General features: G+C 32.4%; 1 protein-coding gene across 2 annotated transcripts in view; it reads right to left on the bottom strand.

Moving 5' to 3' along the window:
* Positions 1 to 23,679, bottom strand: part of LOC132751955 (sodium- and chloride-dependent glycine transporter 1-like) — a 74,302-nt gene that overhangs the window by 27,858 nt on the left and 22,765 nt on the right. The window contains exons 3-8 of one of the 2 annotated variants that reach the window (XM_060742176.1): positions 19,465 to 19,596; positions 13,241 to 13,462; positions 12,245 to 12,398; positions 11,946 to 12,084; positions 4,056 to 4,190; positions 2,802 to 2,905 (exon numbers count right to left, since the gene is read on the bottom strand). In XM_060742176.1, coding sequence (XP_060598159.1) covers positions 2,802 to 2,905; positions 4,056 to 4,190; positions 11,946 to 12,084; positions 12,245 to 12,398; positions 13,241 to 13,462; positions 19,465 to 19,596 — 886 coding nt within the window. Of the gene's footprint in view, positions 1 to 2,801; positions 2,906 to 4,055; positions 4,191 to 11,945; positions 12,085 to 12,244; positions 12,399 to 13,240; positions 13,463 to 19,255; positions 19,388 to 19,464; positions 19,597 to 23,679 lie in introns of both variants that reach the window. The other variant, XM_060742175.1, reaches the window with a different exon arrangement.

Raw genomic sequence — 23,679 nt, 5'->3', positions numbered from 1 at the left:
AAAGCTATTTATATATTGTCATCTCATATATGTGATATTTTTTAATTATATCCTTGATAGTGGACATTTTTCCTGATATGTGGACTGAAGGCGTTATTGTTCCGTTACATAAAAAAGGCGATAAAAATGACGTAAATAATTACCGGGGAATCACGCTTGGGTGTAAGTTGTTTGTCGAAATTATTTACATCAATTTTGAATAAAAGGATTATGACTTATTGTAATGAAAATAATATTATATCTGATGCGCAGTTTGGATTTAGAAAAGGAAAATCGACAGTTGATGCTTTGTTTATCCTGTTAACATTAGTTCAGAAGTATTTAAATGAAAATAAACGCCTTTTATTGTGTTTTATTTGATTTTAAAAAAAATGTTTTTGACAGTATATATAGAAATGCCCTATGGTTAAAGCTTTATAAAAGTGGAATTAGAGGTAAAAATGCTACGTATTGTTAAAAGTATGTATGAAAAAAGTTAAGTCTTGTGTAAGGTTGTGTAATACCTATTCTGACTTTTTTGAATACGCTGTAGGCTTTAAGGCAAGGGGAGGTAATTTCGCCCATATTATTTTTCTCTGTTTGTAGAAGACTTAGAGTTATATCTACAACAGAATACAGACTCTGGTCTTACCATTGATAACATTATACTTATTTTTGCTGTTGTTTGCTGATGATATGATTATTCTGGGTGAATCGCCAGATGAGGTAAATCAATCATTAAAGCTTTTTATGTACTTATTGTGAAAACTTGGAGTCTAGAAGTAAATACCGATTGAAAAACAAAAGTTGTTGTACTTTAGGAGGCGTGGTGGTTTATTAAGTAATGAAGAATTTTTTTATCCAATGGTATAAGAACTTGAAATTTTTGGATAATTTTAACTATTTGGGTACAATTTTTAAATTATACAGGTAGTTTTGGTTTCTAAATCAAGAGCATTTTAGTGGTAAAAAGCATTTGGGGAAAGCCTTAAATTTGTTACTTATTAATTGTCACAAATATAGATTAAAGCCTAAAATTAATTTGTCAATTATTTGGATTCATTTGTTGTTCTATTTGAATTATGCATCAGAAATATGGGGATTCAGTAAATCTAAGGAAATTGAAAGAATTCATCTCAAAATTTTGTAAAAAAATTATTAAAGGTTAAAACGACGACATGTTTCAACGGCTGTTATATGGTGAACTTGCTAACGATATCCACTTTATATTTATGAGATATGTAAAAATTCATTAAATATTGGTTTTTAACTGAACTAAAACAGATTAATATATATTAAAACATGCGTATGCAGAATTGCATATGAATGATTGTTTATTTGGGAAAGAAAAAACTGGCTGTCAAAATGTGAAAAAAATTATTGTATGATTTATGGTTTTGCATATGTGTGGGGATCATCGCCTGAAACTGTTTGTGAAAAGACTTTTATATTATGTTTTTAAACAACGGATTATCGATAATTTTGTTCAAGGGGTGGCAATGTAAATGTAAAGAAAACAGTCCTGTTTTAGAAGTATTGATAATCATGTTCAAAAGTAATTTTTGAGTACGAAAAATACTTGGATATTTTGGCCTTGCAATTTTAAGATGTTATTCTAATTCAAAATTAAGGTTATCCTTCACATTCTTTTGAAAATTCCAAAACGGGTCGGATACAGTACACAAAGAATTCGATAGAAATTGCAACGTTATTGTATATACTGTAATAAGCACGACATTGAGGACGAGTATCATTTTATTTTGATTTGCCCAATGTTTATTTTGATTAAGGAAAAATTATATAAAAAAAGTGATTATTATTAAAACCCAAGCTGGGTTTTAAATTTGTAGAACTATTCATAAAAATGATAAAGAACAATTTAAAAATTTAGCTCTTTATATTAAAAGTGCTTTGACTTTAAAGAGCATCTGCTACACTATTTAATCCATCCTCTTAATAAAACGAAAAATTATCTTAAAGTATCATGATTATTTTGTATTGTAATTTTATTTAAAAGTAAAATGTGTAAATGGAAAGTATGGTTTTATTCGATTTTTATAATTATCCTGGGTTTTTTTCATTGATGTATTATATTTTCATGTAAAAGTATTAATTTTATAAATATGTTTTCGATGATGTATTATGGTAAAAATTTAAAAAAAATAAATGTCTTTCTTTTTTGTTCTGTTAACGTTTTAATTTATGCTGTTTTTTTTTTTTTTTTTTAATTTTTACTGGAAACTTAGTGAGACTGGAGCCCACATATGTACTATTTCAACTTATTACACGCACACGGTTGCCGTTTATGCAAACACTTTTCTGTACAGTTTGACGAGGGGACGCCACTTTTGCCTAATTTTGGTTTAAACATGTACAAATGTGTGCAAACGACCCCATTACGGAACCATAATTTGGAAATTTGGGAAATTCTTAATGCCTGTTTATAAAATATATGACAAAAATGTTTTCAACGCAGACGGCAGTGGATTCGATTGAAACGCAGTGCAGTGGGCCCGATACCATTTAAGTATATTTTGAGGGTTTAACTTGACGTAACGCACTTTTTAATAGAATACAACCCTTTCCTTACTTTGACATCTGAGAAACGTGTTTTATGATGCTTAAAACGATATTAATTATATATATATGCTTGTACAACATGATGTCCGATGTCCGACAACAGTAAACGGCCATATTTTATCCACCGCTTCTACGACGAATACTCCGTCGCCGCTGCGATAGACCCACCGTTTCTGCGAAAGCTATGGCCAGTGTGATGTATGTTTAAGTACTTTATATGTATGTAATTTATTATTTCTAACCTCCAACAGTTGTTCTTGAAGTTGTTAAAACTGGACATGGTGAGTAAACCTCCGAATGCTGGGCCAAGTGAGTAGAATATCTGTGTCGCTGCGTCTGACCACACCTTATCAAAATAAAATAAAACATCATCAAGTACTTGTATCTATTTTAAGACCAGTAATCTTTTAAAGGGAATAAATACATATTATACATATGTTTATACATTGGTTTTGAACAGATTATTTGCACTTTTGCGACCTAACCCTTTCACTACCATAGGGACGACATATGCCGTCCCTATTATTTTCGGCGTATTTGCCATATGGACGGCTTTTGCCGTTTCTATAATAATAATAATAATAATAATTATAATAATTATAATAATAATCATAATAATAAATATACAAAAATGTATAGCTAATTATACCATCGACAATAATTATTATATACTAGCAGATTTGGAAACATATATAATTATTATAATACTAATAACAAATGATAATAATTTATAATTAATAATATAGTTATTTCTTAGAAAACCTTCTGGCAAATAGGTGATCAATAAATAAATAACCCTCTGGCAGCGAAAGGGCTAAAGATTATACTATGCTCAAATTTTATTTTTAAAAATATTAATAATTGCTACACAGTCTCTTTGTATGTATAAAATAAACATGTTTGGAATTCATTTAAGGTAGATATGTTATGTTTTGATTTCTACACACTATATGTGGTCACCATATGAATATATAGTGTCATTAAAAAAACTGGCAGTTTTTTTTTTAGAAAAGACCAATTTTACTTGACCCGTAAGGTAATAGGGAATGCAGCTTCCCATACATAGTTTATTCATTATTTTATTCAAATTAAACATATTCAGTAAGAATTTCATGGATTTCAATGCATTTCTAGGATAAAATTATTTTACCAAAAGATGAACTTAGTATATCTTTAAAATAGTGAATGACTGTTCCTTTTCATACAATCAGTTTTATCGGTAAATTAACAAATGTTTTCAACCTGGTTAAATGAATCTGTTTATATACATATCAATATAATAAAACAAGACGATGTACAAATGAATTTCTACATGTATAATAACAGAATCGATACTGGCAAATACATACGACAAATTCACCACTGGAGTGAAAGCCATCTATCTGGCACTGCTGTAATTTTTTTATAAATTCTCTATTGCTTCAATGACTTGACTGTAAGCTTAATATTGGTAAGATATATTATTGTTGAACTCCATTCAAACACGAAAAAAATACCTTTGGATCCTTCAGCCTCTCCCATTCAGGGATGATGTAAAATTTGATTCCTTCTTTGTAACCCTCTAACGTAAGTCCCCGTACAAGAAGGACAATCAGCAGAACGTATGGGAACGTTGCTGTGAAATATACCACCTGAAAATCGACAGATAATAAGGATGACTTTAGTGTTTTTAAGGTTATATGTAATTTACTTTTCTCGCCAACAGGTATATGTAGGTCGAGGACATCCTAAACTTTATTGTAAAATGAATCTATGCATAAAATATGAATTGTAAAACAAAGCTTATAAGTTATGAAGTGATTACTATGGACCTATCTTATGAGAGACAAAACCATTTTGATAGACAAGTAGATTTTAACTTAATTTTAATACATCGGGCGAAAATTTGAAAGGAAGTTTTAAACACGGCGGTATAAAAAGTCTATTAAGTGCATTACCTGTTCTTTCATATTTTGACAGAAAACGGGGTACACTGTTCCTATTATAGTATATTTATCATAAAAATTTCCATCATGTTGACATGTACATTGATCAAGGTTATATAGAACCCAGGATGATTGTCAATAGTTAACAATTGGTTATAGAATATTGAATAAGAAAATATCTCATTTACATTTGTTTTTAAAAGTTTTTAAAACCATGTAATCCCATTCCAAATTATTTTTACTATATTTTTCCTGATTTCTGGAATTGTCAAATAAAGAGCGCTTGTCTCGGAGCACATTTGTCACACGAGGTGTGATTGATGTGCTCGTAAACATTCATATTTGTGACAAATTGGAAATTAGACAGACGTGTTCGACACACAATAGAAAGGACAATCAAAGCAACTTTGTCCCACATTCTGCCATAAAATTCTAAAAAGGTAATATGCCCGTCCGTATACCGGCTACCAGCCATTGTTCTGTGTTTTCTGTATTTTAACAATCGGAACATGTTCGGCTAATATCTATAATAACCTCGAAGTTAATACGGATTGATGTAAACAGAAACAGAGAGTGTAACGAATGTATATTTTTTGACATCTAAAGGAAAATAAAGTTTGTCTCAGTTCAATTATGAAAATATGTCTGAGAACCATTTTTAATTTATATACGCCCACTGATGTACAATGTTAAACAAATCCGACTGAATGTCAACAGGTTGGCATTTTGTACTTTCGGTTTCTACAACCATAGTAATATATATATAATTACATTTAATGTATTGGTTGCTTTGTATCTATGGATTCACTTATTTTAGGTGGACTTTTACTTGATATATTGGAAATAAACTTGTAAACAACTCCCAGCATTAAGTTACTGTTTGTTTACATAGGTAAGACCGAAATTCCGTTGCCGTCCTGTGTAGTCATACTATTGTTTTCGAGGTCCTTATTCGAAGATTGACGGAAAGGGCCGAAAAGTTGCCCTTGTATTTATCATACCGTTTTTAGGTCACTTCCGGTCAATCAAAAACGTCCTGCCTCTGCATAGATGTCATATATTAACTTAAAGAATATCATTGTTCAGCATGTCACAATGGAAATTTCTAACAGTGCAGTTTCAAGAACCCAAACACATAATTATGCAGAGAGTGCATATCGTTATCAATTGTGACACACTTCTTTCCGATGCTTAAAGTTTTATAAATGATTAAGAAATATTCTAATCAACAACAAGGAAGTATCTACGGTGGCATAAAGGGTGCACATGATTATCTTATCTATTACGTGCACATGCGTTAGCTATTACTTGGCCACCCAATACTATTACGTACGCACGCGATAGCTATTACGTTCTAAAGGGGTAGTTATTACGTAATAGTTATCACGTGGGCACGCGGATGGGTTTCCTCGCATGAAAAGTTCGACGCCCCGAACTACAGCGGTTAGGGGCAAGTGGTTTTTTGAAATCACTCGGTCACGGTGGCCCCTAAATGATCTAAGGAAAAAAAATGAGAAGACCATCCCACACGTATTTTGTTTTCTTCAGAAATATATATAAAAATATCGCCATTTTCCGAGAATTGCTGCTTTCAACTCTGCTACTGAAAAAGCACTTACAACGTGGAGGAGTTCCTTAAAGGTAATGTCATGATTATGGAATTTCGGTCCTTGCAGCATCGGGCGAGACGCGACATTCCGGCGAGACACGATACTGTAACACGAGATCTCGCAATGTCGAAGTATTCCGTACCACGAGATTTCACGGTAGAATATCGTGCCTCGATTCATGTTTTGTCGGGAATTTGCTTTTTGTGTCTCTCGGTAAAATATCTCACACCGCTTCGTGTCTGCGCTTCTCAAAGGCCTTACTATGGTAAAGGAACCATCGTGGGAGCCATCTGACCTACACAATTTTTTTCAATCAGTATGGCCAAAGACGTTTAAATTTCAGCTGTTTTCTGTTTAAAAGTGGGCTTACTTTTTTGGTATTTAATTTTTGAAATGTAATATTTCATTATTAAAATAACGATATAATTACATTAATTACATTACTATTTATATTGTTTGTAAGCTCTCTCTAAAAAAAAAACAAAACAAAAAAACCCCCCCCCCCCCCCCCCCCCCCAAAAAAAAAACCAAAAAAACCCCTGTTTATTTGCTGTATGAACAAAAGCTGTCGGAGGACAGCAATGCTCGACTATTCAATAGAGTTGTCATAAGGATGTTTTATTGAGTATAAAAAGGGGCATAAATATGTAAATAAGTAAATCAGAGTTGTGGGACCTGTGTCAATCATGTTAAAAAATCACAGTGAAAATGTATGCTAAGTTTCATTCCATTCCCTTCAGTAGTTAGGGAGATACCAGCTTACAAGCAAAAAGATTACCATGACTTCATTGAGTATAAAAAGCGGCATAACTTTGGAAATAAGCAAATCAGAGCTGTCTCGACAATTAGAACAGTTATCAAAATAATGGCATTGGACTAATGGAAAGGACAGAGATTGAATACAGGTCTACCTTTTGACAGAGATATGTATAAATTACATGTAAACATTAACCAAGAGACTAAGTAAAAAAAAGGGGAGATAAATCAGCCTAAATACATGACATAGATATGAGTGCTGATCAGTGATCATTATTTATGACCACAAATATACATATGAAGTTTAAAGTTTGTATCTTTAATAATTGCAGAGATATGCAAAACTTGCATGTAAAACTTACCTAAGAAAAGGAGAATTTTTTTATTACAAAAGATAGCATAATTCAGTAAAAAACATGGCAGAGTTATGGTTCTTGAGATGTGACCTTCAATTATGACCCTAAGTACATCTGTATAGTTTCAAGTAAACATTTTTGTTAGTTCTTAAGACCTTTAACCTTTAACCAAAATTTCTAAGTTTCAAAGGGGCATAATTCTGCAAATATCGTAGGCAGAGTTATGCAACTTTGCAAACTGATGAACATTGTTACTATAAAAATGTATTGTAAATTTCAATTGAATATCTCAAGCAATAATTGAGATTTTTGACTTTACAAAAAACTTTAACCAAAATTTCTAAGTTAAAAATGGGCATAATTCTGTATATATTGTAGGCAGAGTTATCCAATTTGTCAATCTGATGTACATTGTTACCATAAATAAGTATTGTAAGTTTCAATTGCAATAATTGAGATATTTGAATTTACAACGCAGACGCCGACGCCGGGGAGACTGCAATAGCTCTCCATATTTTTCGAATAGTCGAGCTAAAAATGAAGTTTGACTGACAAGAGAAAAGAATTCAAATTTGACCATAAATTTGTATATTACATTCCCAAAATAGATGACAATGTGTTTCTAAACTACTGCAGCAAAAGTCACACAGATTCGAATTGCATAGATTGTATTTGAAAAGCATAGTGTTTGTTGCAATAAGTCTATGGAGAAACTTGTACTGAAACTTTCTTAATGTCACATCTATAGTACTTTGTAGTGGTATCGTATATATCTTATTCTAATTCATTTCTATATCTTCCCGTAAAAGTCTGTGCTCTTCATTTTCTCATAATTTTAAAGTTGAATATAACATGAAAGTTTATTTATCAATTTTATTGAAAAGCGTATCTTATTTTTCCATATAAGTTGTGTTGTTTTTTTAGTTTCTCAAGGTGTTGTTTTGGTATATTGTTTATTAGCATAAAGTATCTTAAATAATCAGCATTTTCTATTCCGTAAATGTTTTTAAAATCATCATATTTATAAAAGGCTTTTCTCCTTTAATCATAAAGATGTTCTATATAAAGTATGTCTTTATCATGTCATGTTTTATAGTAAACATTGAGACTGTTTTAAGCAATTCGAAAAATCTTGAGGTTTAGGTTCTAAATTTATGTTTGAATTATTCTTGTAATCTGACGAAAATAAAAGGCTTTATGTTTTTGCTGAATCATGTGTCCACTTGATTTTTCTATTTCTACAATATTCTATGTAAGTATCTTTAAATGACCCGACTCGTAATTTTGAGATTTTTTTAATTAAGGTTTAAACCGGAAACTTTACTTAATTCTGTTATCACATAGACATTTTTTCGAAAGACTTCACTGAAACGTCATTTACGAAAGTTGCATCATCTGCAAAGAAGGATTGTTTTATATCTTTGTGCTCGACTTTATTTCCCTTTATTTCACTATCTTTTTCATACGATAAATAATAATAAAGTCGCACATGGCCACATTATATGGAACATTCTATATAAGTAAAGGGAAACCCATTTGAGTCACACATGGCATCAATATATTGAACATAATGTTTAAGTAAGGGAAATGTATTTGAGTCTTACTTTAATAGGCTTACTTATTTATAATGTTGGTCATGTGTGACTCAAATAGATTTCCCTTACTTAAACTTTATGTTCCATATATTTTGGCCTTGTGTGACTCAATTACGTTTCTCTTACTTATGTAATGTTGTTTATACTGTTGCCATGTGTTACTTTATAAGGCCTTTACTTATATATAATGTTCCATATACTGTGGCCATGTATGATTCAAATAGGTTTCCCTTACTTAAATATTATTTTCCATTTATTGTGGACATATTTGACTTAATTATGTTTCCAACACATATATTTTAAATAAATCACTGTGGCCGTGTGTGACCTTATTAGGCTACCCTTACTTATATATAATGTTCCATTTTTTTGTGGCCATGTGTGTCTCAAATAGATTGTTCTTACTTTTGTAGAATGTTCTATATACTGGAGTCATGTGTAACTTTAATAGGCTATCTTTACTTATATTTAATGTTCCATATAATGTGGCCATGTGTGACTCAAATAGGTTTGCCTTACTTGTATAGTATGTTTCATATTCTAAATTTCGTTTGATGTGTCCATTTGTGATTCTAATAGGTTACCAACACATATATTTTTAGTTTTATTTACTGTGGCCATGTGTGACTTTAACAGGCTACCATTACCCGTATTTTAAGTTTTATATACTGTGCCCATTGTGATTGTAACAGTATAGTATGGTCATAAATTAACTAAATAAAATACCAATTGGGTATTAAAAATGCCATAATATCTGTTCAATTTATGGAAATAACGTTTTTAAGCTCCCGATGATATTTAGAGGGAAAAAATTGTTTTGGTAAAACAGTGGTCATTAGCCTCGACGTGATCTAAGGAAATTAGTCGCTTCCTCCCAGCCACCTTGTTTGCAGTAAAATGTTTGACCCAAAGATATCCGAATGAACATAATTGTATGACCAATCAGCACTTGTCAAATGACCTCTGCACCGAACAGAATATTATCTGAACTAAAAATAATGACAGTTTGTGTTCACTACTAAACATAATGACCTCTGCACCGAACAGTATATATTCTGAACTGATCATAATGACGGTATCACACAACAGTTTGTGTTCACTACTGAACATAATGACCTCTGCACCGAACACTATATCATCTGAACTGAACATAATGACGGTATCACACAATGGTTTGTGTTCACTACTGAACATAATGACCTCTGCACCGAAAAGTATATCATCTAAATGATAGTACCAAGAAACCGTTCTTTTTAATAACTGAACATAACGGCCTTTGCAGCGAACAACACATTGACTTGACTGAAGAAGATATTATCAGCACACAAAATAATAATATTACAATTCAACAGTTCTATTTCACGACTGAACAGAATGAATAAAGCACCTAACAGCATGTCATTGAAACTGAAAATAATAAAAGTATCACCAAATAATACACTGCCTCAACCAAACAAAATGATAGTACCACTCAACTGTTTATTTTCATGGTTGAGCATAATGAGAATAGCACCAAACAGCATTAGTATTACCGAACATAATAACTGTAACACCTCATATTATATCTTTTTAACTCGTCATAATTGTGTTACCACATGCCTGTTTGTTTTAAGAACTGAACATAACGACTAATGCACCCGACAATACATTGACTTGACTGAAGAAAATGTAATCAGCACACAACACAACACTTCAATAACTGAGCACATTGGGATTTCCACCAAACATATTGGGATTTCCAACCAGCATATTGTATCTCAGACTCAAGAGAACGACATTTACCCAGGTATATCAGTCATTCTTAACATAAGACAGTCCAGGCGTTCAAACTAATTATAGTTGGCAAAACTTTTTATGCGATTTGAAATAGTTTTTGTTGCTAATTTATAATCCACGTTAAGCAAACATATTGGTCTCCAGTTTGATATGTTTGTAAGATCTTTTTCTGGCTTTGGTATAAGAGATATAATTCCTCGTCTTTGACGATTTGTTAATTTTGATATTTGAAAAGAGTAATTAATTTAACCAAGAAAATATTTTTCTATTCTAAAATGTCTTGTAAAATTCGACGGTTAAACCATCAGATCCTTGACTTTTGTTGTTTTTTTTTTATTTCTGATAAAGCTATTTTACATTCATATTCATTCAATATACCTTCACATAAATTATGTTCTTTTCTTCTTCACTGAATGATTAAATGTCTGTATTAAAAAATTAAGAGTGTATATATGTTCATCTAGTAATTAACCAAAGCTCAAGTGAAACGGTCGTGTAGTCTGCAAATTAAAATAATTTATGTTCAATATCGATGATTGCAATTCCTTTAATTTTTGTTTTGACGGATATTTTTACACTTAGGATGAATATGTAACAACTTAAAGGGTCTCCTTGACGATAACTCCTTTGAATTTTCATTACGTGGAAGAGAGAACCACACCGAGTTCATGTTTATACTATACTTGTATATTTAATCTCTAAATATCGCTCCGAAATTGAATAAGGTTGGAAGTTTGTTGCACAAAATACCAAGGTAATGAGTCATATGATTTTGAAGACAAATATAGCTGTAATATCTTTTTTATGTGTAGTTTATACTATATATATAGACTTTTAATAAGTAATCTACCTGTAATAAAACAGATGTGTGAAGTTGGCATAATAAAACAGGTTTTGTCGTTTCTCACTATCTTTATAAAAATTCGCTATGCAACCGGACATACTTTAAAAGAGTAATCTGTTACCAGTTTGTGTAAGGGACAAAGACCCAGCCGAAAAAGTATGTTTTAAGGCTCTACACACAACATACCAATGCAATTCCAAAACACTTAATTGAAGTTTGAATTAAAGCCAGAAGCTCAAGGACTTTTATTATTTGAATTTTCAACTTCATGAAGAGTGAATAGAAATCAACTGCATAGAAATTTCATTATTCTCCATATGAATGAACTAATCTTGAACAATCACGCTCCCGAAAATGTTGAATGACAAGATTTAAATAAACATGTATCAAATTTTGACGTCATTCTTTGAAAATTCTGGATAGTTTGTAAATAAAAACATACTTATGATCATTTAACAGTTTAAACTGGTTTGCGTTTGCTTTAATAAATAATTCATTGCAAAAGATAATTTTCGGGCACTGACCTTGCCGGAGGACTTGATTCCCTTCATCAAACAGAAGAAGATGAGTACCCAGGCAAAGAATAAACATATCACATTTTTCAAGCTGATGCCATTAATGTTGTCGATACCGTCGGATTCATGAAGCCGTAAAACGAACCGGCTGAAAATGAGAAAATAGTTTTACAACAACACTTTACTATTAAGAATTTCCTATGTTTGATGTTCCGTGTTTGTATAACGACCGTTTAGATGTTATAAAACAAGTTGATAAATATAATTATCATAAGAGCATAGTTAGTGTAATTTTTTAACAATTTTACCTCCAATATTCATCACTAGGAAGCTTCAAATCACGTTCGCAACTTGTTAAGTTTTTAAGCGTTTCGTAACCAAGTGTGTATAACTCATTAGCAACAGGCACAACGTTATATTTTGACATCACTGTTTTGTTAACGCATGACATATCCATCATTTCTGGAAATCAAATAAACAAATACACTAAATACTAATATGTCATTTTAAATTTATAAAATACTGATAGTGCCGGACAATTGCAATACACATATACATGTTTTATTAATAGTAAAGTCACCACTTGATCTTTAAAGAAGAAGAAACAATAACAACAACGGCAACAGCAACAAAAATCAACCACCACATTTATATACATATTTTTCCAATGTAGCCCTATACGCGAACAAAAATTGTCGGACATATTTTCATCAAAATATTGCTGGATAGATAATTTTTGCAATGAGAACAGAGTATAAGATCTACAATGACAAGTTATATTATAATCGACAAATATTTACATACAATATGGTATATGTATATGTTGTTTTTCTAATATTGAAAGATAAAACGAAAAAATAGCAAACATAATTAGCGGTGACACAATGTTACCGTAAACAAATGTCACGTGCTCACCCACTGCTGTTGATCAACTAAATACTAAAGTTAAATGATAAAATCATCATTCTGTTAACAATAATTTGTTTTGAGTATGTCGTTAATATCTTTGTCCAGCATTAATGCACCACATTATGCAAATCATTCTTGATATGTGTTTTCTACTAAAATACAATATCCCACCCACCTTCAACAATATTTTTAATTTTTAGGGGATAACCTGAATAATTTAAAACCCAAAACTAAAATATATGAATTATATATATTTTCTTTCCTTTTAAAGAAATTATATTTGAATATTATTAAATGCCCTTTAGACAAAAAGCTATAAATCAGTCGTACGTAATATTTCAATGACTTAATAATATTACGAATAGTTTAGGTATTTAAAGAATCAAGGTTCTTACTTAGGAGTTCGTCCACTTTAGTGGTATTATCTAGGCTAGGAAAATCTGGGTAAGGTTCCTTCCTGCAGTTTGGCGTGTTCCATGGATTGTCACAGTCTATCCACGGCACCTCTCCATCCAAGTTGACGAACGAGACAAACATGTAGTAGATGGCATACATGATGATGACGTTATAGTAGACGCTTACTAGAGCACTTATAGTCACCATACCCCATCCAATACCTTCACAAAACAAAATGTAAATATATCGTGAGCATTTTGTGTTTATCAAGTAAGCTATATACACATACACAGTTCATTTACATTTTAATTGACAAATAATGCATTTTGAGTAGATGGTATTGAGTAACAGAACGAACTGCAAACCATTTCACAAAGGTTTTCCTTTGCAACTTCGGTTTATTCCTTTCAAACAATAGACGATTAGTTGCACAGAGCAAATAACTACAATAATAATCTATTTGTATTATAGTTTGGTGACCTTTCTGTTGAAAATGTGTCAGTGTTAAATCGTATACATATACATGCACAGTGCGTTAACTGGAGTGCAGGTATTAATTAGTCCCACACTCCAGAGAATGCCCATTGATTGGCTCATTTTTGCTTGGGTTTACTTATTTTGACGGCAGAGAAAGGAAAAGCGACATAAATAACATATTCAGATGCCCGGTCATTGGTTCCTTTTTTCATGGGTTTCATATTGTGAAACAGGGAACGTGTTTTTTATGTTTGACTATGATGCAAAAGAGAAAGAACATCAAAACACTCGGCAATCTGATTAATACTCGGGGGCTACGCCCCCTCGTACAAATCAGATAGCCTCGTGGTTTGATGCTCTTTCTATTACTTATTCTGTATAGGTTAAAAAGCAAGGCCCTTAAAGAAACGCTATTTCAACGAATTGCTCATAGGCCATTTACTTTTTAAAAAAATATTATAAATAATTGTCGGAGAAAAATATAAATAACCAAACATCACGGTAAGGGGTTTGGTGAACCCCATATGGGTCTCAAGAATGAGCATCGGTAAAAAAGATATGTGAATTTCCGCTGATCCAGATGTGCAGTAAAACAGAGAAACTAGGTCAATCAAGGGGTAAGATTTCAACTTTTAAACATTTATGCAAAATCTAAACCTTATTATAAAATAAATCGGCCGTCCTATTTTTTCTCAATATTTACCGAATTTGTATCGGATTTTAATCAGTCTCTGTGGAGATATTCTTTTCGTCGTGGGTCCAAAATATGCGATATGTATTACGAAAATGTCACTAAACGGACTCAAAATGCAGAGGTTTTGCGAAATCTTACCACCGGACGATGCTTAACTTTTAAAAAAACCTTTATTGAAACATTTATTGAGATTTGGCTCAGAATAAAGGAATCGCTGGTCCAAAGTCAAGTCGAGCTTCAAATATGCCAAAGAAACCCATATGTTGCAAACCATCTACAAAACTACGGATCACTTTCATATAAACATTAAAAGCCAAATCTAAAGGAACAATAAAGGTGTCGTAGCTTTTGGTGAAAGTACATGTCCATGTGTTTTATAATTAAATATCATTACATCTATAGGCTATGTTTTGCTAGCATTAGAAATACTCATTTATATGAGAGTATGACGCAGAGAATACTGCTCGCATAATGAAAAAAATGAGAAAACTTAACTTGGAAAATCCAAACTGTTATATATTAAACAGCTGACAGATGAAAGTGACCAAATCTTTGTAAAGCTATCGTATCATATATTTTCCCATAAAATGATTTAAATTCATATAGATAAACATCGCTTCAAGTTTCAAAAGTGAATTAAAAAGAATTTCACTTACAAGCACAATATTTTTTTATTGATTGTCATGCAGTGAAATGCAAGTAAACCTCGTCATAAAAATGTCCTAAAAGAAATATTCTACTCTCCTGTCGAGTAAACAACGCGAAATCAAATGACTACAGCTATGAAAGTGGTAATTGAATCAACATATAAACGTATCGATTAGATATACTATTATTTGTAGTGATTTATATTGACTTATTCTTTAACAAAATAAAGGTACTCTTTGGCGACTTCGATCCGTTCCAAATACTAATACTGTACTGTACTGTACTGTACTGTACTGTACTGACAGGGGTCTCAATCTTAACCGTTCTACGTCGGCATAAGTGACGATATAGAAACACCCATACGTAAACGTTTTAAACTAATCATGGACTTCCCACCATATCTGTAATCAATACCTTAAGTATGCTGAATGTCTTTTATTTTTTTATGGATATTTTATTTAAGCTTAAGCTAGACTTTATTTAAGTTTAAGCTAGACTTGGGAAAATCTGTTTATTTCGGATATTAGTTTTGATTATAGAATGATACACAACAAAATAAAGCATAGATTGTTTTATGGAAATGATCCGTAATTATGTCGATGATTTTTGTATTTTCTGATCGCAGATCAGGACATTCAATATCAGGAACAATCCCGACAATTCTAACAACAAAAAGTAGTTCTCAAAAGAGCTTAAAACTAGCGATGTAAAAGAAAGAAATATTTTTTATTTTGTTACAAGTATCCAACAAATTACAATTAATAGACTTGTCAATAAATGCAAAATAAAAAAATACGCGGATGAATATCATTTTAATCAATGAAAATTGCTCGGCTATTTCCGTAAAGCTTGGGGTTATTGTAATCGGAATTAAACGCCCCTAAATGAACATTTGTAATTTAGACTTTCTGAAAAATGAAGTAAGGATGTTGACTCTAGAACAGGAACGAATTTAGGGCAGTCGACGATCGATAATCAATTTCTACCACGTAACAAAATGCTATTTTTAGCGCTGTCGATTTCCGAAGACTTCTGCGCGTATCACACAAATAGATCTGACTCTCGAGTGGTGAAATATATACATGTCAGACTGTTTGGGCGAGAAGATTTTAGCTAAGTCATTAACATCAGTGATAAACAACAGGTTTACCTAGAAATAAATAAGAATTACAAACCATAATTTGAAATTCTAAATTTAGAATAATATGGTTTTATTTTATAACATCACCGTGGCCCAGTGGTTCCACGCGCTCGTTTAAATTGTGTCTGGAGTCTGGAGTTCAAATCCCAGTCGTGGCAACTAATTTTTTTGAGGGGCTTTTTAACGATTTTAACATTCTTTCGTAGGTATTAGCCAGGATATGCAAGGATAAAGTGTGGCTTTTATAAAAACAAGAGCTGTCACAGGAGACAACGAAGCTCGACTAATTAAAAACTGGACACAGTAAGAAAGACAAAACTATGAATAAAAATCAGTTATGATAAACATATTTCTTCTTATGAAAAGAAGATATTGTTGTTAACATAATTCCAAGTTCAAGGGGGGGTGGGGGAATTCTGGAAATAGTCACACTAGAGTTATGGACTTTAACAAACATGTGTGTAATGATAGGAAATATATATTAATTTTGAAGTTTGAAGTAGATACCTTAAAAAGTAAAGACGTTATAATATTTCTTAAAGAAATTTCCAACTTCAAAGGGAGATAAATCTGAGAACATTGCTTCAAGAGTTATGAACCTTGTCACATCAGATCTGGTTGATGATAAGGAATATGTATTTGAAGTTTGAGGTAGATACCTTTAAAAAATAGCATTTTTTGAGTAAAAAAATCTAAGTTAACGGGGAAATAATTGTGAAAATATTGGTGCTAGAGTTATGAGCCTTGTCACATAAGATGTGGTTAAGGATAAGGAACATATATTTGAAGTATTAAGTTGATCCCTTAAGAAATAAAGAAGTTACAGTAAAAAAAAATATTTTTAAGGACAATTCAAGTGGAGTTAAATCTGAAAAAATATTGGTGCTAGAGTTATGAGCCTTGTCACGTTAGATGTGGTTGATGATAAAGAACATATATTTGAAGTTTGAAGTTGATACCTTAAGAAATGAAATGGTTATAGTGAAAAATATTTTACTGCACCAAAACTTTAATCTGAAATCTGGACGCGGACGCCGACGCCGTGGTGAGTAGGACAGCTCTCCATATACTTCGTATAGTCGAGCTAAAATGAACATAAATGATTTCATGATGCAACTTGCAAAATTCCGTATGTATCAAACTCAAACTGTTATAGCAAAAAATCTAAATGCAGTCGTAGCAACTCGGTGCCCTGCAAGATGAATTTTAGTATTTCAAAATAAACTTATACTGGAAAATACACACAGATATACAGATCAAAAAATACCACCGAGCTTTCAGACCTTTGATTGTATTATGAACCTATGGATATCTTCTTTCACTTGTGTATTACAGAACACTTTTTTTAGATAAAGCCTATGCAGAAATCTTTCAAATTGTAATGTCATGAAAGAAAAAAATGTAGCTATATACAACAGAAAATTCAAGTATCATGGTTTAATTTCATCTTGTGGTATGAAAATGATCATATTTCACTAATAGCTACAGCCACTTATGAACTATTTATTTTCATACCACTCGATGAAAGTAAATCCTGCATTAAGAGAAAACAACACACTTAAATATCCTCTATATATTTGTGTAGATTCAATGCTAAATTTCTTGAACTCGTTGAATAAATTAACCCACATTAGTTCAAAAGCAAGAAAAAATATGCCTACAATCTATTTCCCTATCAAACAGAAATACCAGTCAAGTGCACTATTATAGTTACGATAATAAACGAATGCTTACACGTTATATGACGTCATATTTAACGTCAATAAACCAAATGACGGAAGGAATGACGTCTACGCTCAAAGCAGTTCAAATTATGTTTATTAAATCTCTTTTACTCCCTCAATTAGTGTATAGTCATGCGCATATGAACTCGAACCGTGCATTATTCTATATTTTAACAGGATATAGAACCATGAAGGACCTGATCTATTTTTAGACATGTGACATAACCATTAAAATTTATGTGGCGACAAGGCCGAGTGGTTAACGCGTCGGACTAGTAATGTTATGATCGCTAGCCGCACGGGTTCAATCCCGGTCATGGGCAAGTCGTTGTTTCCACGAGCAAGAAACTTGACACTCATTGCTGGTAAATTGTTTCCAGGAACGGATTCGAAAGTGTGTCTATAAGTTTAAAGCTTTCTACACAATCGAACTAAAATAAATTCTGTATAAACCAACCATTAAAATTGCGACGCGACGAAAATAAATGGCTTACAGGTACAGCAGCATTTATAAATTGATGTCGTGTTAGAATCGAAATAATATATCCCTAGCATTGATTTTATCGCATGACGCTACGCCTTCGTGATATAATTCTTTGCATCCAAACTCCTAACAGTGATTTGTTTTAGATATAAAATCACTTTTGGGGATATAGTATTTTTCTAAACAACGCGCTTCAATTCAAAATCTAACGTCGTTGCCGTAGTCTAACAGTCGTAATAGTCGTAGAAGTTGTGCCCGTACTCGTAGTATAGTAGTTTAGTACTTGTGGTGGTCCTGAATGTTGTAGCTATATTGGTCATCGTAGATGTCTAGAATACTAATGGTTGAGGTTGTTGTCATCATTTATAACGTAAAGAAGTAGTCGTTTTCGTTGTAGTTGTAGTCATAGCTGTACATGTATTTATTATAGATGTAGGCGTAATTGCCGTTGCATTCGTCGTGGTCGAAGCGTAAAAATCTTAGTCGATGGCGTAGACGTAGGCGTGGTCGTAGCCTGGATAAAAACGTGATGACGATCACCATTTTGGTCATCTTACAAAAATGAGCTACATACGGTGATATGCAGCATGTTGACGTATATAGCTAACGGTTAGCTGTGTTTGGTGTGAGCTGTATACGGTGTTACAGTCAACGTATACAGCCCACGTGCCAGCTATATACAGCGTAAGCTGTATACGGTGCATCAATGCAAATCAAACCGATCAGAGCGCTTATATTAATTATGCAAGTAAGATAAACATTAACAAAGATTGTAAATGTGCAATTTATATTACGTGCAAGGTTGTAAACAATATCAAATGCAAGATTGTAAAAATAAACAAATACCGTAGGCCAATGGATTTACTTTCCACACTGTTATTGGACCCTCAGATGCGAATTGTCCAATAGCCAGTTCAAAGAAGAACGATGGTAATCCAGCAATGAGTAACATTATGACATAAGGTACCAAAAACGCCCCTGAATGAAATAAACATTAATGCTATGACATCAATGACATATAGAACAAAAGAAAGAACACATTCACAAAAAATTACCGTAAAACAATGGATTCACTTTCCATACTGTAATTGGTCCCTCAGACGAAAACTGGCCGACGGCAAGTTCGAAGAAAAATATTGGTAATCCACATACCAGCAACATAATAACATAAGGAATTAAAAATGCGCCTGAAAACAAAAATATAACATATATTTAAGCGAATGAAATTTCATACAACATGTATACCATAGAGTGCATGTTAATTGTACATTTTTTTCAATTTTATTAAAGATGTTATTGAATATTCATTTTTGTATTTTCTGATCGCAAGATCAGTAAATACAAAGCTAACATCCACGGTCTAACACAAAATTTCCTAACAGACCTAACAACGCAAAGTAGTTCTCACTAAGAACTGCTTAAAAACCAGCAATTTAAAAGAAAGAATAATTTTTAATGTAGGCAGTTAACGAATTACAGTGCATTAAAAGTTTAGAGCAGTCAATAGAAATATGAGGTAACAATCACAAATTTCGCGGATGAATATATTTTTACCCAATGAAAAATGTTCGGCTATTTCCGTAAAGCTTATTCAATGAAAATGCTATTTTTAGCTTTGTCAATTACCGAATACTCCAGAGCGTAGTACACAAATAAATCTGACTGTCGAGTAGTGGAATATAAACATGTCGTACTGTTTTGTCGCTAAATTATTTTCATCAGTGGTAAACAACAGGTTTATCGTGAACAAAATACCTTGAAATTAGTAAGGATTACAAACACGAAATGGAAATTCTCAAATTAGATTTACAATGTAATTGTTTTTATTCAAGCTACATATGCATTACTTCACCGTGGTGCAGAGGTAGCGCGCTCGTTTAGGGTGTGAGAGACCTAAGGTTCAAATCCTAGTCGAGGCAACTTTTTTTGAAGTGTCCTTTTTAAGGAAGTAGCCACGATTTGCAAGGATAAAGTGTGGCTGTCATAAAAAATGAAAAATGATTTTTTGATGCAACTCTAGTCGTGCAAAATTCCATATGTATCAATCTCAAACTGTTATAGACGCAGTCGCTGCGTAAGATTAATTATAGTATATAAAAATAAACTTATACAGGAAAATACATACAGATAGTCAGTATGATTTAGATTGCAAAGATCAGAAAATACCACAGAGGTTGCAGCCCTTTGATTGTAATATTTAAATCGGATCTTTTCTTTCTAAAACTGATATTCATTTTTTTCTTGTTTGAAAAACAACAACAAAACCAAACAATTGTACCCGTTAATATGTCAATCTACGTACCTTGACATTATCTAGCTTAAATGAAGGCAATTATTTTATAATACTTTTTTATTTGTATATAAATTGCCTTGTTTGTTTTATGCACGAGCAGATTACAAGATCAATAACTGAAAACAATAAATAAGTTAGCCGTTTAGGTGACAAAAATTTCGTGTATGGGGTTAAACGCACTTAGTTCTGCTTAAATACTGAGTACTGACTTATTTTCGATCTGTACCTTGAAATATGAATTTAATATTCAAAATGAGTTCAAAGTAACAGTCGATACTTAGATACATCACTGTGCAATCAAACAATATTACTTATTGCCATTTAAAATTCTAATGTAGCAGTAATTAAAAAAATGTTTTTGTTTCTTATTAAATGTAGGTGAGAAATATTTAATGAAATTTATCACTTAAAATATCACAAAATTGTGACTATTTAACAAACTACTAAAATTTCAACTGTACATTGTATTCCTAAAACTAACAAATGTTCAACAAGAGCACCGCTAGGCGGAGCATTATATGCACGAAAGTGTTGTTTTTTTTAGTAAGGATGAAGCATTTGTAAGACATGTGAATTAAATAAAGTATTACCTCCTTCAAATAGCAATCCTCATATGAAGTTTGAATATTTTGGGCCAAATGGAACTTAAGTTATGCTCCGGAAACTGTTTTCAGTTTTAAAGTAATAATGACCTTGACCTATGACCTTGTGACCCCAGATTCAATAGGGGTCTTCTACTCAAAATGGAGAATCATCCTATGTAGTTTGAACACTGTGGGCCAAATGGAACTAAAGTTATGTTCTGGAAACTGTTTTCAGTTTTAAGGTAATAGTGACCTTGACCTTTGACCTCGTGACCCCAAAATCAATAGGGGTCTTTTACCCAATATGGACAATCATCCTATGAAGTTTGAATATTGTGGGCCAAATGGAACTTAAGTTATGCTCCGGAAACCGTTTTCAGTTTTAAGGTGATAGTGACTTTGACCTTGTGACCCCAAAATCAATAGGGATCTTTTACCCAATATGGACAATCATACTATGAAGTTTGAACACTGTGGGCCAAATGGAACTTAAGTTATGTACCGGAAACTGTTTTCAGTTTTAAGATAATAGTGACCTTGACCTTTGACCTTGTGATCCCAAAATCAATAGGGGGCTTTTACTCAATATAGACAATTATCCTATGAAGTTTGAACACTGTGGGCCAAATGTAACTTAAGTTATGCTCCGGAAACTGTTTTCAGTTTTAAGGTAATAGTGACCTTGACTTTGACCTTGTGACCCAAAATCAATAGGGGTCTTCTACCCAATATGGACAATCATCCTATGAAGTTTGAATATTGTGGGCCAAATGGAACTTAAGTTATGCTCCGGAAACCAAATTGCTAACGGACGGACGGACATACGGACGGACGGACGGACAGACAGACGGACGGACGCCAGGGGGTATAACATAATATGCCCCAAATTCTTTCGGGCATATAAAAAAGCATTCTGTTTTATTACCCCTCACTTTTTTCGTAATGTTAATTTCCCATAGGCCTCTGGGAGTTATTCTTATTGTTAATGCAAGTGTACCACGTGACTAAGAATGAGGTAACAGTATTTTCAACAGTATAAAATCTGGTCACGTGGTCTATTTTCTAAATAAAATGAAATAAAATGGCCGCCATTGTTTTCTCGATTCATTCTTATTTTCGACGATAGGGCATCACCAAAGTAACTATGACTCTCATAAAATTTAGTTCTTTGCACCTTTGAGTTCTTTTCGCGTATAAAATATCTTTTTGTTGAATAGTCAAAAAGTAAACATCCTTTTTCAACGGAAATAATTGTAATGTGTATAATTTTGTGTCAAACTGGAACATGCAGACGATTAAAGCATGCAACAAAGGATTATTTAACAATTTTAACCAGTGAAACGTTACAGATAGAGTTGGTGGACAGACATCTGTAGGATATCATAGTTATTTTCTAAATGCACTTTGTCAAAAACCATGCGAAGGATATTCTGGATACAGAATTAAGGATCAGATTTCACAGATCATATCCTTATAAATGGGTTAGTGTTTTGTTTTCTAAATAAAACACAGCTTATTGTATGTGACTGTAGATATCATCACTTGCTTACAGCAGCTTCTCAAGTAGGCCTATACAGTACACTTAAAACTTGCAAGGTAAGGACAGTTTAGTTATTGCTTCACTTGCTTTATTTTTGTTATAGTTAGATTTAGTTGACAAATTCAGATCATCATTTGTTCGGGGTAATAAAATAAATAACACATGGGTTTGTGGGTAACAGTAAAAATATCATCCCTCGTAAAAATACTGTTGTAACGCACTATGGGGCTGGACCCCAAGATACGTAACGCACTTTAGAGTTAAACTCAAAGTGCGTTTGACTCCCAAGTGCAGTGTTAAACTGTCGTGCAGAAAACGTTTCTGTATAAGTTGACTAATTGGTATTACATATCAATTTATTACACGTGCATATATATACTTTAAAGCACCATTTACCGGTATAAAACTTTATAGCACAAGGCTAGTTCATGCTCAATGTGTGTCTCTTTACAGCTCGAAATACAGATGTAACACTTTATAAGCAAGAATTACAGATGTAATACTGCTTAACATGTGTTTGTTATACTTCATAAAAAGTAATGATGTAACACCTGAAAGCACACATCGCAGGTAATTAATACACTTTCTATCACGAGATGCAGATGTTAAATCTTTAGCACGCGATACAGCTGTCACACTTTTAAAGAAAAAATTAAAGATTGATACTACAATACGGAATACAGATGTAACACTTTATAACAAAAATTGAAGATGTATAAAGTTTATAGCAAGAGTTCAAGAGTTAAAGATGTAATATTTCATAGCAAGGGTTTAAGTTGTAATACTTTATAGCAGGAGTTAAAGATATAATACTTTACAGCACGAGATACAGATGTTACACTTTACAGCACGA

The sequence above is a fragment of the Ruditapes philippinarum genome, unplaced genomic scaffold, assembly GCF_026571515.1.
Source record: "Ruditapes philippinarum isolate M1 unplaced genomic scaffold, ASM2657151v2 ctg7309_1_1_1_1, whole genome shotgun sequence".
NCBI lineage: Eukaryota > Metazoa > Mollusca > Bivalvia > Venerida > Veneridae > Ruditapes > Ruditapes philippinarum.
The sequence above is the reverse complement of the archived record's forward strand: the minus strand, read 5'-3'. Positions and strand labels throughout refer to the sequence as shown.